This window comes from Misgurnus anguillicaudatus, chromosome 25, assembly GCF_027580225.2.
Source record: "Misgurnus anguillicaudatus chromosome 25, ASM2758022v2, whole genome shotgun sequence".
In the NCBI taxonomy this organism is placed as follows: domain Eukaryota; kingdom Metazoa; phylum Chordata; class Actinopteri; order Cypriniformes; family Cobitidae; genus Misgurnus; species Misgurnus anguillicaudatus.
This window is the reverse complement of record NC_073361.2, coordinates 27,498,648-27,513,098: the sequence shown is the minus strand read 5'-3', so window position 1 is coordinate 27,513,098 and position 14,451 is coordinate 27,498,648. Positions and strand designations below refer to the sequence as shown.

At 39.2% G+C, this 14,451-nt stretch overlaps 1 protein-coding gene across 2 annotated transcripts in view; it reads left to right on the top strand.

Moving 5' to 3' along the window:
* The first annotated feature begins 2,153 nt into the window (after window positions 1-2,153).
* The window catches only part of rsu1 (Ras suppressor protein 1), a 45,225-nt gene continuing 32,927 nt past the window's right edge, over window positions 2,154-14,451 (top strand). The window contains exons 1-5 of one of the 2 annotated variants that reach the window (XM_073863704.1): window positions 2,154-2,386; window positions 4,200-4,308; window positions 4,772-4,822; window positions 11,265-11,385; window positions 12,717-12,835. In XM_073863704.1, coding sequence (XP_073719805.1) covers window positions 2,366-2,386; window positions 4,200-4,308; window positions 4,772-4,822; window positions 11,265-11,385; window positions 12,717-12,835 — 421 coding nt within the window. In that variant the 5' untranslated portion in view covers window positions 2,154-2,365. Of the gene's footprint in view, window positions 2,387-3,922; window positions 4,081-4,199; window positions 4,309-4,771; window positions 4,823-11,264; window positions 11,386-12,716; window positions 12,836-14,451 lie in introns of those variants that run through there. The other variant, XM_073863705.1, reaches the window with a different exon arrangement.

Here is a 14,451-nt window from a genome sequence, read left to right as displayed (position 1 = left end):
CACCTCTATAATGGCTAGGTGCACAGGGACAATCCTTCCTGGAATGCATTGAACTTTCGTTTTCAGGGACGTGGGGCTCGCCGAGTGGTCGGGGGTGTTCGCTGGTGTGCTCACACAGAAATCGCTGCAAAATACGCATTCCAACAGGTTTTATCGTAGTTTTTGCCAACTCCATTGACTTGTATTAGATGTGCTGTGAGGTACGGTATTACTCCGCGCCGGGAACTTTGTTTCTATTCTTGCAATTGGCAAAGGCGGATTATCGCCACCACCTGGGCTGGAGTGTTTATTATTCAAGCTCTCAACGGAAGAATATACGGGTGTGAGGCGTTTAAAAAAAGGTCCACAAGTTTACAACGAATGCTAAAACACCTGTTGGAAGGCGTCGTTTGCAGCGATTTTTGTGTGGGCATGTCAGTGAACACCCCTGACCACTCGGTGAGTTTCATGTCTTTGTAAACGAAAGTTGAATGCATTTTAGGAAGGATTGTTCCAGTGCACCTATAGACCCATTGTGGAGGTGGGTGGTGAAAAACAAACACCCGAAAATTCTTGGGGCAGCCGCATATGTCGAAATTTCAGTCAAAACCGTTCTATTTCATCATAAACAATCTGAAAACAGGGCTTTAAGTGTAAAATACCGAACTTGTCATTTAAGGCAGTTCTGAAGGCGAAAGTGGTCAAACACAGTATTAGTATGGTGTTCCTAATAATCCTTTAGGTGAGTGAACACATTTTAAAATGTGTTCTGCGCATCGAGAAATCACGTGTCTTGTCAAAATAAGTGCCTGCTGCAGACGCATCTAAAGGGTTTATGATAAAAGAGATGCTCGCATTTGCCAGATACTCGCATAATCGCATGCGTAATCAGACTTTACTGTTAAGGGAGTGTCTTGCGTGTATTTTGTGAACATGAGTGTCTCTTTTATCATAAACGGTTTTGACGTGTGTACAGCAGGCACTTATTTTTAAAAAACACGTGATTCACATGACACAACAAGCACATATTTTGAAAACGCAAGCAATACATGACACTCCGAACTCTTATTTTGAATTAGCGCCCCTCAGATGAGCAGTCACGAGCCGCCACTGCCATACACTGACATCCTAAAGAGAAATGCATTACATTTTACTCACTGGACAAAGACAGTAGCTGAAGGTGAAAATACTTTAAGACTAATTTGGATGAAGATAACTCATGTTAATGTACTAATAAGTCTGTTTTCAGTGTAAAGTGAGAAAGCATTTTGTGTAATATTTTCTCCAGGCCCAAAAAACACCATGGGGTGGTTTCCCGTACAGGGATTAGACTAAAACATTTTTAAGAGCTGTCCAAACTGAAAACAACTTGCACTGACATATCTTAAAATACATCGGTGCCCTTTGTTTTGCCTCAAAATGCACACAGGTAATGTTTTTAGTAACACATGTTTGTTAAAACGAGTTATTTCTTAATTAAACTATGGCCTAGTCCTGGATTAAGCTAATCCCTGTCCGGGAAACCGCCCCCATGATAAGATAAGAAAAAATATTAGAGCTTTGAGAAATATCATCTGGTTTTAAAGCATTTCTCAGGATTTTCATACTTATTTTGCCTAAATATAACAGGGGGTCAAAGTTTATGAGAATCTTTCTCTGTGTAGTAAAAAAAATAAAAAGGTTTGTCCCTCTGGATTTTTCACTGATGCAATGAGGGGTTTCAATTTTCTGTTTTTTTTATGCAAATTATCTTTCTTGGTGGGTCTCATGAATCTCGGCAAGAATATCTCCAGATGAAATGTTATATAAATTATAAATAAAAAGCAAAAATAACAACATATGACTAGCTGGGATTGGACAGGCAGGGTCACATAATACTGTTCCTCAGGCACCTAATTTGAAAACAACTCATAAATCACATGCGTTTAGTGTGTTTTTAATACCTAATGAAACACATAACTCCTCATGCCATTTCTGATTGTGTCCACTCTCATTTTTGGCTTCAGACTGAGGGTGTTAGTTAAAAATTTTACAGCATAAACAAGCCTTGACCCTGGAATCCCGAACTCCCGTTCTGCAAAGCAAAGTTCAGCCGTGCTGAAGCATGTGTTGCCACCCACCAAATATAATCAAGCATAAAAATAGATCCACAGTTTTTTAGCCCCCCGTTTGAAATGATCAACCCTTCCAGAACTAGACACAGAGAGGAAAAAAGGAGAACAAGGGAGAACCAAGCCTAAAACAAGATACCCTCTTGTTGGAACTCATCCTAGGGAGGGTAGACGTGTGGATGTTACCTGTGTCCAATGCCAGGCTTCTGTATGCAGGAGGGTTTTAAAACGGAAAAGTTTTATTGCTTCGGCCACCTTGTGCGGACGTCTTTACAATGTGTCTTTCCTGGAAGATAGGGTTTGTCAACAACTGCTCTTATCAAGACACCTGCTAAGGGTTCTTAGATTTTGATGGACAACTATTACTATTCAACTATAACTTGAAAGCTTTGTAATGCTACTATAACAGCAAAAAAGAAAAAAGAAAAAAAGTCACACAATTGGAAACGTTGTACATAACTAACACGTGAGGTTAAGGAATATTTTCTTTTAAATTCACAATAGATACAAAATGTGTGTACACTCTAAAAAAACAAACGGTGCTATATAGCACCAAAACTGTTGCTTTGGATCGTAACCATAGAAGAACCATTTTTAGTGCCATATAGCACCGGTGAAGCACCTGTGTAGCACCTGTGTAGAACCATATAGGGGCCATATAGCACCACTGTAGCACCACATATGGTTCTGCGTGGCACTATGTGGTTCTACACAGGTGCTTCACTGGTGCTTCACTGGTGCTGTATGGCACTGGGGGTGGTTCTTCTATGGTTGCGAGCAAAGAAACACTTTTGGTGCTATATAGCACCGTTTGTTTTTAGAGTGAACTTATTTTGAATGTTTTGGAATTGTTTAGATTTAAAATAAAATGTTATATTTTTAAAAATAATATATGTTAAAAATGTAAAAAATAATAACGTTGTTAAACTACTTCTGAAAAGTTTAAAATACTTGCCTAGGTACCAGTATCATGAAAACTGTAATTTAAAAATAATTATATATAATTTGTTATTGTGATGTGATCATAACAAAACTCATAAAACAATAATATATAAAATGACTTGCTTATAAAATTATTTTGTCTAGAAAAGCTATAAAGACTGTTCATTTATGTACTGTCTTTAAAATCTTTAACTGATGTAAAGGTCTTGTATTTGTGTGTGTGTGTTTTATTTGCTCCCCTGGCTCTTAAGTTGTATACTGTATCATTATGTTGTTTACAGCAATAAAAAATAATAATAATAATAAATAAATAAATAAATATATATATATATATTGGCATCAGAGTTATAAACTCTGTAAACTGCACCTCACTAGTACCTCCCTTAGGTGGATGTTACAGGAATGCCACAATAGAAATAGTGCAAACTATCGCTCTGCACTTCTACACGTCTATCGTTACACTAGCCGTTTCTAAATCCGAAGGCTGCAGCTTCCGGAGGTCGCATATGCAGGTTGCATACGTCATCAAGACTGGTTTATTTAAGTTAACTGAGCATTACATTAGCAAGTCATAGCATATTAAAACATTTTGCGATTAAGTAAGAATAATAGTCAACTTCATAATTCTTAATATTCTGAAATAAGACCGCATTGATGACGTATGTAGTCTACATATGCGACCTTTGGAGGCTCCAGTCTTCGGATTGAGATTCAGCCACTGTAACAATTTATTTTCTTCTATTGGACGAAAGAAGCGCAACGGTGCATCAGCGCGCGCCCTCATTGGATACTTTTGTCTCATTTTTCCGCGAAGTAACAGCTGATTGGACATCGAAAGAGCATTTTGACTTGCATTCTTTTCCTCGATTCGTGCCCCGGAAATACCCTTTTATGGAAGGAATTCGTAGACTTTTACAGACATACTATCAACTTCCGGTTGGGTGTGAGAGACTGTACTGCTATTAAAATATCTGTTTTACTGCCCCGAGGGTCTGAATTTTCATATCGGTTTTATTTATAACTTCGTTCATCCAGTTCAGTGAGATAAATACTGACCGAGCACTTTGTCTGGTTGTAATGGACACATTTGAATCAGTATTGCGGTCAAACAGTTATATTTTTGTACAGTTTGTCTGAGTGTTTTATGTGTTTATTTTCTTGTAGATAATGTCTAAATCTCTGAAGAAGATCGTGGAGGAGAGTCGGGAAAAGAATCTGCCCGAGGTGGATATGTGTGACAGGGGAATATCAAACCTGCTGGATATTCCTGGACTCTGTAAGTAAAGAGAAAGTTCAGTTGTCTGCTAGACATTTAAATTACATTAAGATTAAAGTTACTTCTTGTATTTGTGTCAATGAATCCTTTCTGAAAAACAACAGAAACCGTCACATAAATTCAACTGGATTTATTATGAATTTAGAATGGGAATTTATATTTATAGTTTTAATGGAAACTTAATGATCTCTAGTGTGTAACCAGCAGTAAACTACCATTAAATCCCATTGGACCCAAAACACACAACATAAAAAATACTTCATACTTCATACTACTTATAATGAAAATTATAAGAATTTGTATAGTTTTTCTCAGTAGGGATGTACGTGATGTGTCTAATTTGTTTACAATGTAAATAATGGCAACCGGCAGTGTCACGTTTAGATGATGTAAGTAGGAGATTAATGACATCATCACTAAGACACATTTTTGTGTAATACTAAAAGATTGTTTTGTTTTGTAGTTACCCTGTCCAACATAACACAACTGGTCCTGAGCCACAACAAGCTTACTGGTGAGTTCATGTTTCAAGAAATGAGACCTTAGCAAGTCATCAAAGTGTTTTTTTTATTTGCATGATTGTGCTTTATTTTGTGTCATAAAAATGTTACCAAAAGCATCATGCAGCAACATTGTGAACAAACAGTCATTATAAACTACAAATAACATTTGTAGAAGTTAAAGGTATACAATTTAAAGAAAAAGAAGAGAAAAAAATAAAAAATCCATCAAGGTTTTATTACCGAAGAGTATGTCATGTTTGACATGTCTGACATAGTATGTCATCAGTGACTGTAAATATATCAGCTAACTAAATTACTGTACCGCTTTACAGCAGTGGTTCTTAAACTGGTGGCCGTGGCCCCCAGGGGGCCCTGAGATGGTGCAAGGGGGGCCCCAGTTTAATGACATTTTATAAAATAAATTAATTTATTATAAAGTCTGTGTAATTAAATCTTAGAATAATAAGACTAGCCAACAGCCCTACATTGAATAATTTAATATGTTTTGTTTAATTCAAATTTTATAAATTGTAAAAATTTTTGTGGGGGGGACCATGAAAGCATGCGCCATATAGAATGGGGCGCACGCTGAAAAAGTTTGAGAACCACTGCTTTACGGTAAGGTTGTATTTGTTAACATTAGTAAATGCATTAGATAACACAAACTTACAATGAGCAATATAGTTTTTCACATTGTGTTTATCTTTAAAATTAATGTTAGCTTCATTGTTGTTACAACTTTTATTTTTAAAAATTAACATTAACTAAGATTAATAAATGCTGCAAAAGTATTGTTCATTATTTCATGTCAGTTAATGCATTAACTAATGTTAACAAATACAAACGTAAGTGTTACCAACACTATTTCAAGTTTTAAGTAACTACTGTAATTTACACTATCCATTACTTGCATTACAAATAGCAGTTGCAGTTTCTTACAATACCAAAGCAAACGCTCAAAGTTACTGCATAAATAATATAGTTATATTGAACAATACGCAAGTAATGTGGGAGTCATGATAATGCAATTATAATTGTTTTTTGTATTGTTGACTTTTATTTGAGATTCTAGACTGGTTTGATATTACTTGGATATTACTTGGATATTTTAAGGACAGTAGTTAGAAGTAAAGGCCACTAGAGGGCTGTGTTGTCATTGCTGAGCATGTCCGTTTGATTTTAGCTTTCTTTAAGTACAAAATAAAGATAAAAGGTAGCAAGTAACTTGCGTTAAGTACAACTATTTTTAAATTTTCACATTGTTGTATAAGAGTGTGAATTTGTTAATAATCTGTTGTACATTTGAAGTTATTTTTAGAATAAGCAGGGCTGGAAATTTGGAGGAATTGAGGGTTACTGAGTCCAGGGGTGTGAGTTTTAATGATATGCAGAGTTATAGTTCAAAATGTAGAGAATTTCCATCTTATATCGCTCTATTAGCCTCTAAATGATGTACAGATTTAATATACAAACACTTTATAGTGGGATTTTCTAGTTTATAATGATTAAATATATCCCCAACAAGGGTTCCCCAGTGAATTTGGGACAGTTTCACCACCGATTACAAAGGAAAAACGTGTTTATCAGTGGAGCTTGGATTTAAGTATGGAGACTTTTATCCCCTGCATCATATTTGGATTTACAGTCTTTGCTTTGAGCCATCTTCAGTCTCATCTGATTTGTACATGAAGTGTTTAGTTGGAGACATGTTTGTTTACACAGAGATCCACTTTTTAATCTCCATGAAGATCTCAGTGTGATAATGCACATTTTTGTCAGGTACTATCTAGTAATGATTAAAACCTTTTAATGAGATTTACAAGCAGATTTTAAGATGAGCAAATGATTAACTTAAAGGGGCCATGGCATGAAAATCTGACTTTTTCCATGTTTAAGTGCTATGATTGGGTCCCCAGTGCTTCTATCAACCTAGAAAATGTGAAAAAGACCAACCCAGTAACTTAGTTTTGGTAAACCATTCTATACGAGCGCATGAAAAAAATAGGTCGTTGAAATTTGGCCCTCCTTATGATGTCATAAGGAGCTTTTATTATAATAATACCACCCCTTAATCTGCACTATCCAACCACAGCACTGCCATTTAGTGCAGAGAAAAGAATAAAGAGAGAAAATAATTCACAGCACAATTGAGTTTTAATTGCAACAAACCACCATCATTGTGATCAGTGTTTGCACTTCATCCGCTCATTTGCATTTTAAAGGACACTCCCAAAACGGCACATTTTTGCACACACCCACAAAGTGGCAATTTTAACATGCTATAATAAATTATCTATTTGGTATTTTGAGCTAAAACTTCACATATGTGCTCTGGGGACACCAAAGATTTTTTTGACATCTTAATAAAGTCTTGTGCCATGGCCCCTTTAACTGCGTGACAATGCTTGTCTAAATTTTAGCTACCTTATGATGAAGAAAGCATTAACTTTACTGAAATACTGTATGCAGGAGATCACAAATAAAAAAAAAGTTTTTCACAATTTGTATCAAATTGTCAGACATCAACTTTACAAATAGTTTTTAATTAAAGTTAAACTGATGGCTATTTTTCTTTATTTTATGTAATAACTCTCCTTTGTTTTATTTAACCTACACTTTTATACTTATTTCCAGGTTAAAATCCAAGTTTCACTGTATATAATGTATATGTTTGGTTTCTATTATACATTTTCATGTTTTCATCTGTACTGTAAACTCCTCACCCCCTGCACATCCTTCTTTTGCTTTCCGTTCCCTTCCGCTCTCCTCTCTCTCATCCTGCTGGCTTAAAGAGCAGAGACAGGGAATCTGCCATCTTTTGAACTTTTCAAGGTAGTCAGGAATTACAGTGACATTTGGAACCCTTTCATTAGCAGCTCGTGAGTAAAGCAAGGCTGCTGTTCGGCCCGGGCAGGCAGTAGATCAGGTAATGAGAAAGGAGCTCTTGGCAAAGCAGCAAACCTTTCTGCTCTATATAGCTCTATATAGCTCCATGTATACCTTTCCGGCTCGCTTTAGAGTCACCGCTTGTGCCAAAAACACACGTATGCTTAAAAGCATTTACAAGCATTGTTTGTACTTACAATCCACTTGATTCTGCGCATACGAAGCAGCCTACAGCTTTAAGTAGCCTATAGTGGTTTAAAAGTCTGTTTTTAGCTTAAGGTGATAAAGTATAGATGTCTGGTAGAGGGTTGGAAAAGGCGGTTTGGAGATCAATCTTGTGTGTCATTTAAAGAGGTGTTCAGGGCCCTGTTGTGTGGCTCTGTCCCAGGACCCTGACACGGGGTATAAGGTTCAGTGTCTTGCAGTCTCTTGGTACATTCATGGTTACATTGAGATATGGGAAACATATTGTATGTATCAAACATCTTTTATACAAGAAAAGGTCATAGGACAGATGTGTGAACTGGGATTTGGACTGACTGATTTGTTTTGAGATTTCAGGTAACACTGAATGTTTCATTAACAACCATAAGTAGTATTTTAAATGAAGCATAACTACTACTCTGCTTGTACTTGGTATGACATTTTTTAACAAACCCCCAACCTAAGTATTAGATATAGAGATTATTATTTCATTTTAATACCACTTTATTGTTTGTTGATGTGATCTCGATGTAAATTTCTTGTTATACCCCCAAATTAAAATTAAATTATTAAAATCAATACTTATTGTCGACCGCAATGGCCGAGTATTTATATATATAAATAAATAAATAAATAAATAAATAAATAAATTGCGGTCGAAATAAATAAATAAATTTTAAATAATTTTTTAAATAAATAAATAAATAAATAAATAAATAAATAAATAACAGTAAATGAGAGAAAGCAATATATAAATTGGTATATAAACTATATATATATATATTTGTAAGTATACCCTTTTTAAGTACTTAATTTTTCTGAAAAAATTTATCGGCCAATGCAGAAAAAAATCCAAATATTGTCCAATATATCGGCCACTGCTATGCTATCTATGTATTGGTTTATCACTACTTAACAGTACTTACTTGACAGTACTTAAGAGTCCTTTAAGTGTTCAATAACAACCTTTAAAACCTGTACATGCATTTCTGAGTTTTTTCTCTTTCGTGAATCGTTCATGTGATGGCTGAATTGTTTGTTCCGTGTTGTGCGCAGTCTGGCTGAGACTGATCTCTCTGGAGGTATTCATGTCATGCTGTTTGTGTAAACCTCTCCCACCTCCCTTCCTCCGTAATGAGGGGCCATTGATCAGCCAGTAATCGGATGGAGCTCCTGTTCGGCCCATCGATCTCTGTCGGCTGTAGAAAGGGGGCAGAATGGCCTTGTGGGAAGGGAGGGGTGGTACTGATCTGTTATGCTAAGGCCTCCATCATTAAAATGTCAAATCTCTCGCTGAGGGAGTGACCCGTAATTGAGCCATCAAAGACGAAGCGTCTGTTAGCTGACTCTGATAATTAGCCGTTAAAACCTCGCCATGTCACAAAAAAAGTCTTAAGTGTCTGTTAGCTAGACCTGCATTTGGGAATACTTACCTGGATGATTGTTTGGGTGACTACAGTCAATTGAAGTGCTTTGACTGTGACTGATGTGCACAGAAAGGAAGTTTCTGATATTTTGTTTTTATTCTCAACATCTCTCTGTGTCTCCCCTGTACTCTTTTGTCTCTTACTCTCTTTTTTCATCTTCTCTGTCACTTGCTCTCGTCCTCACTGCCTCTTGTTCTTCAATCTCTCGCTCTCATTCTCACTGCTTCTCGTTCTTCACTGTATCGCTCGTTCTTCACTTAGTCCTCGCTGTCTCTCGCTCTCGTCCTCGCTGTCTCTCGCTCTCATCCTCGCTGTCTCTCATCCTCGCTATCTCGTTCTTGCTGTCTCTCGCTCTCGTCCTCGCTGTCTCTCGCTCTCGTCCTCGCTGTCTCTCGCTCTCGTCCTCGCTGTCTCTCGCTCTCGTCCTCGCTGTCTCTAGCTCTCGTCCTCGCTGTCTCTCGCTCTCGTCCTCGCTGTCTCTCGCTCTCGTCCTTGCTGTCTCTCGCTCTCGTCCTCGCTGTCTCTCGCTCTCGTCCTAGCTGTCTCTCGCTCTCGTCCTCACTGTCTCTCGCTCTCGTCGTCTCTCGCTTTCTCTCGCTCTCGTCCTCGCTGTCTCTCGCTCTCGTCCTCGCTGTCTCTCGCTCTCGTCCTCGCTGTCTCTCGCTCTCGTCCTCGCTGTCTCTCGCTCTCGGCCTCGCTGTCTCTCGCTCTCGTCCTCGCTCTCGTCCTCGCTTTCTCTCGCTCTCGTCCTTGTGTCTCTCGCTCTCGTCCTCGCTGTCTCTCGCTCTCGTCGTCTCTCGCTCTCTCGCTCTCGTCGTCTCTCGCTCTCGTCCTCGCTGTCTCTCACTCTCGTCCTCCCTGTCTCTCGCTCTCGTCCTCGCTGTCTCTCGCTCTCGTCCTCGCTGTCTCTCATCCTCGCTGTCTCGTCCTCGCTGTCTCTCGCTCTCGTCCTCGCTGTGTCTCGCTCTCTTTCTCTCTGTCTCGCTCTCTCGTCCTCGCTGTCTCTCGCTCTCGTCCTCGCTGTCTCTCGCTCTCATCCTCGCTGTCTCTCATCCTCGCTGTCTCTCATCCTCGCTATCTCGTTCCTCGCTGTCTCTCGCTCTCTTCCTCGCTGTCTCTCGCTCTCGTCCTCGCTGTCTCTCGCTCTCGTCCTCGCTGTCTCTCGTCCTCGCTGTCTCTCGCTCTCGTCCTCGCTGTCTCTCGCTCTCGTCCTCGCTGTCTCTCGCTCTCGTCCTCGCTGTCTCTTGCTCTCGTCCTCGCTGCTTCTTATTCTTCACTGTCTTGCTCTCGTCCTCGCTGTCTCTCGTCCTCGCTGTCTCTCGTCCTCGCTGTCTCTCGCTCTCGTCCTCGCTGTCTCTCGTCCTCGCTGTCTCTCGTCCTCGCTGTCTCTTGCTCTTGTCCTCGCTGTCTCTCGCTCTCGTCCTCGCTGTCTCTCGTCCTCGCTGTCTCTCGTACTCGCTGTCTCTCGTCCTCGCTGTGTCTCGCTCTCTTTCATTCTGTCGGTCTCTTTTTTGTCCTCTCTTGTCTCACTCTCATTCTCTCTCTCTCTTTTTCATCCTTTCTGTCTCTCTTCCTTTTATCCCATCTGTCTGTCTCTTTTTTGTCCTCTCTTGTCTCGCTCTCGTCCTCGCTGTCTCTCGCTCTCGTCCTCGCTGTCTCTCGCTCTCGTCCTCGCTGTCTCTCGCTCTCGTCCTCGCTGTCTCTCGCTCTCGTCCTCGCTGTCTCTCGCTCTCGTCCTCGCTGTCTCTTACTCTCTCTGTCTCTCTTTTTGTCCTCTTTTCCTTTCGGTCTCATTTCTCTCTCTCTCTCTCTTTTTCATCCTTTCTATCTCTCTCCCTTTTATCCTCTTTGTCTCTCAGTTTCATCCCCTCTGTCTTCATCTCTTTTATCCTCTTTGTCCATTGTTCTCATCCTGTCTGTCTCTCTCTCTCCCTAGGTGTGCCTCCCAACATTGCGGACCTGAAAAATCTGGAGGTGTTGAACATGTTTAATAACCAGATTGAAGAGCTTCCAACTCAAATTAGTAGTCTTCAGAAGCTTAAACATCTAAACCTTGGGTTAGTTTTTTATATTCCTTTCTTTTTTTCTCTTGTACTTCTCATCTTAAAATGTGTCTCCTCTCATCTCTTGAAAGTTATGCATTTTTTATTTGTTGAAGTGTTTTGCTTTCTAGTATATTTTGTTAATCCGACCGTTTTTTCCTCATGGTTATCACAGTATATTTGTCGAAACAACAGTGTTGGAGGGTTTGTGTGGTCATCTGGTCATCCCCTGGTGTTCAGAAGCCCACCTGAGCCCCACTCCAATCCTAAGGGGTTCTCTTCCTCCGAGGGCGGAGCCTCCCCAATGTCACGCAGGATTAAAGTTTTGCACAATCTGCCCTGCGCCTGACACCGCACACTTTTATTGATTTGCTGTCAGACGTACCATCTCTACACATAATCTGGCAAACATAAGCCGGTTGGTTGTATTCCCGGCTGCGGCTTTCGACTTAAATATACGCGTGTGTATGCGCACACGACTGTGTGACCGTCTACCGTTCCGATCTCATTTGTCAAAACAATTCCCCTTCTGCTGTAATTGCTTCACAAACATGGTGGAATCAATTTGTTTGTTTCTTTTAAGTCTGTTGCTAAAGTTTGGGTGTCTTCCCACTGTCATTCTAAAGGAAAGACCCGGAGGACGGACACAGAGGCAAAGGATAAACACCTAAATTACAAGAGTTAATAAGCATCTCATTTGCCTCCCCCGTCTCTCTTTTACTTTCTCTCTTTCATTCTCCCTTACTCTCTCTTTCTCCCTCTTTATGTGTTTTATACTCATTGTCGGGCACCTTGAGCGCTTCTGATTGCAAATTTCGTATTCTAACCAAAATGAAATCTTTTTCCATTCAAGGACAAATATAATTTAAACAATTATAATCCACATCACAGTTTTGATATTGATGAACATGCATCATCAGGTTTTGTCAGGCTATGTGCGTTCTGTCACTGAATGTATAAATGTTAAATTAATAATAATTTAATGTAAATGTTTAAATTCAAATTTCATTCAAAAGCTACAAATGTAATTTTTAATGAATAAATTAAATCAAAATCACACATTTAAATGGCAATTTTCCTTAGTGATCCCAGACTTTCTAACCCCACTGTATTTAACTTTGAGGTTATACATGTGAGTTAATGTGTGTTATAAATCTACGATGTGTATGATATATTCATCATAATCAATAAGATGGATGTGTGTGTGCTGTGCGTATGTCTTGTCTCTGTTTTCTCAGAGTCTGTCCTCAATGGATTTTCAATGGGTTCCCCTCCATCAAGAATTGATGGGTGTTTTATAAGTGTCTGTCTTTTGTTGTTAAAGTGCTACTTTGTTGTCTGTCTAGGATGAACAGGTTGAGCTCACTTCCAAGGGGGTTCGGTTCTCTTCCTGCGCTGGAGGTTCTGGACCTCACGTACAACAACCTGAACGAGTCCTCACTGCCCGGCAACTTCTTTTACCTTAGTGAGTCAACAACGCACTCACTCAATCAGGACTATATATATTTTTTTTTTACGAATTTACACTCTTTTATGAATATTGCACACTAAATCAATAAGTACTTTTAAGAGCTTGGTTCTGATTGGCTGGCAAGATATGAGGGATAAATAATTGCCAAATTTTATCAGGTTAGTGGCACGAAGTCTAAATAACGACGAGTAATGATGTTTCTAAAATTCTCATACAACATTGTCGTAAAGAGGATAATCACATTTAAAACCTGTCTCTAAAACGTCATAAATAAATTCGAATTGTGTTTAATTTTCTGCGTTTTTTGCAGCATTTCAAAGCCGGAATAGATTAACAGATTAATTAATACGCATCATACTGAATATGCAAGGTTTGTGTGTGTGATAAACTTTTAGGAAGACGTATACGAATAAACACATACGAAAATTTTGGATTTCAGTGTACAAAGATTTTAAGGCTAAGTCTAGTAGCAACGAAAACATTCATTAGCAGAAATATATATTGTACAGATTATTATTGGTCTCTTTTCATTTAAGATATATGCTAGACCAGACCTGTGCGAGACCTTTAACTAACAAAATGCAAACAACATAAAAGTTAACTTGATCGTTATTATATTCTTCATCAGTCCAATCAGCTGATGCCATCAGCGAATGCTAATGAGCAGTGACGAAGCACTAATAACCTGTTATTTTAATAGCAGTAACATAATGAAAGCACCATCCTAACATTAATCAAGGTCTGTAATCTCTAACCACACACACATTCTCAAACCTCCATTTATCACTGCTGTTAAGAGTGGCTGTCATATTGGCCGTGATATTGACTCTTGACTTCTCAAACAAGTTGATATTGATATGATTCGTGAATAAGCTGAGATTGCAATGAGCGAACCGGAGTGTCTAGATCAAGCGTGCCGCACAAGCCCTGAAAAGTGAAGCCAAAACGACTCGATCGCCCCCTAGTGACTGGTCGCAGTATAGGTCATAAACCCAGCCTCCGCCATTCAATGGGACTTGAGACCAACTAAACAATTTAATTGCACTTCAATTATTTTTTTTCTGAAGCTGGTTTCTGTCATTTACTGTAGTTGTTATCACGCTGATGTAAATTCAAGTGTTTGTTTTTAAAATTTGTTTGTTTTTAGTTAGTTATTCAATGCTATATAAACGGTGGTCTCACATCATGATTGACAGCTGTGATATGCGCATTCTGCGAGAGCCAGGGCGGGGCCTTGGTTTGCGGCTTTACTTCCTGCTCACTACTGGTCCGAAATCGTTACTGTGCAGACTCAAGACCCAAGATGTCAGCGCCGTATCGGGACACTGGCGGCTTGACTTTTCACCAATGGAAGAAAGCGAACGGGCGTCGTCCATCTTTTTTTACAGTCTATGGTCTAGATGTCTAGATGAGATAAAGTGAAGGCGTGGCCGGTTTTAGGTAATTTAGTCACAGATACTAGGGCAAGGAGGCAACGACTTTGGCGGCATGAAGGCAGCTCTGGGAAACGCATTCGGACAGCCTTCACAGGCAGCATAACGGAAGTCTGAAATATAAACAGACCACCTTTGTAATAACTAATCCCATATTTAAAAACTGAAATGCTACTT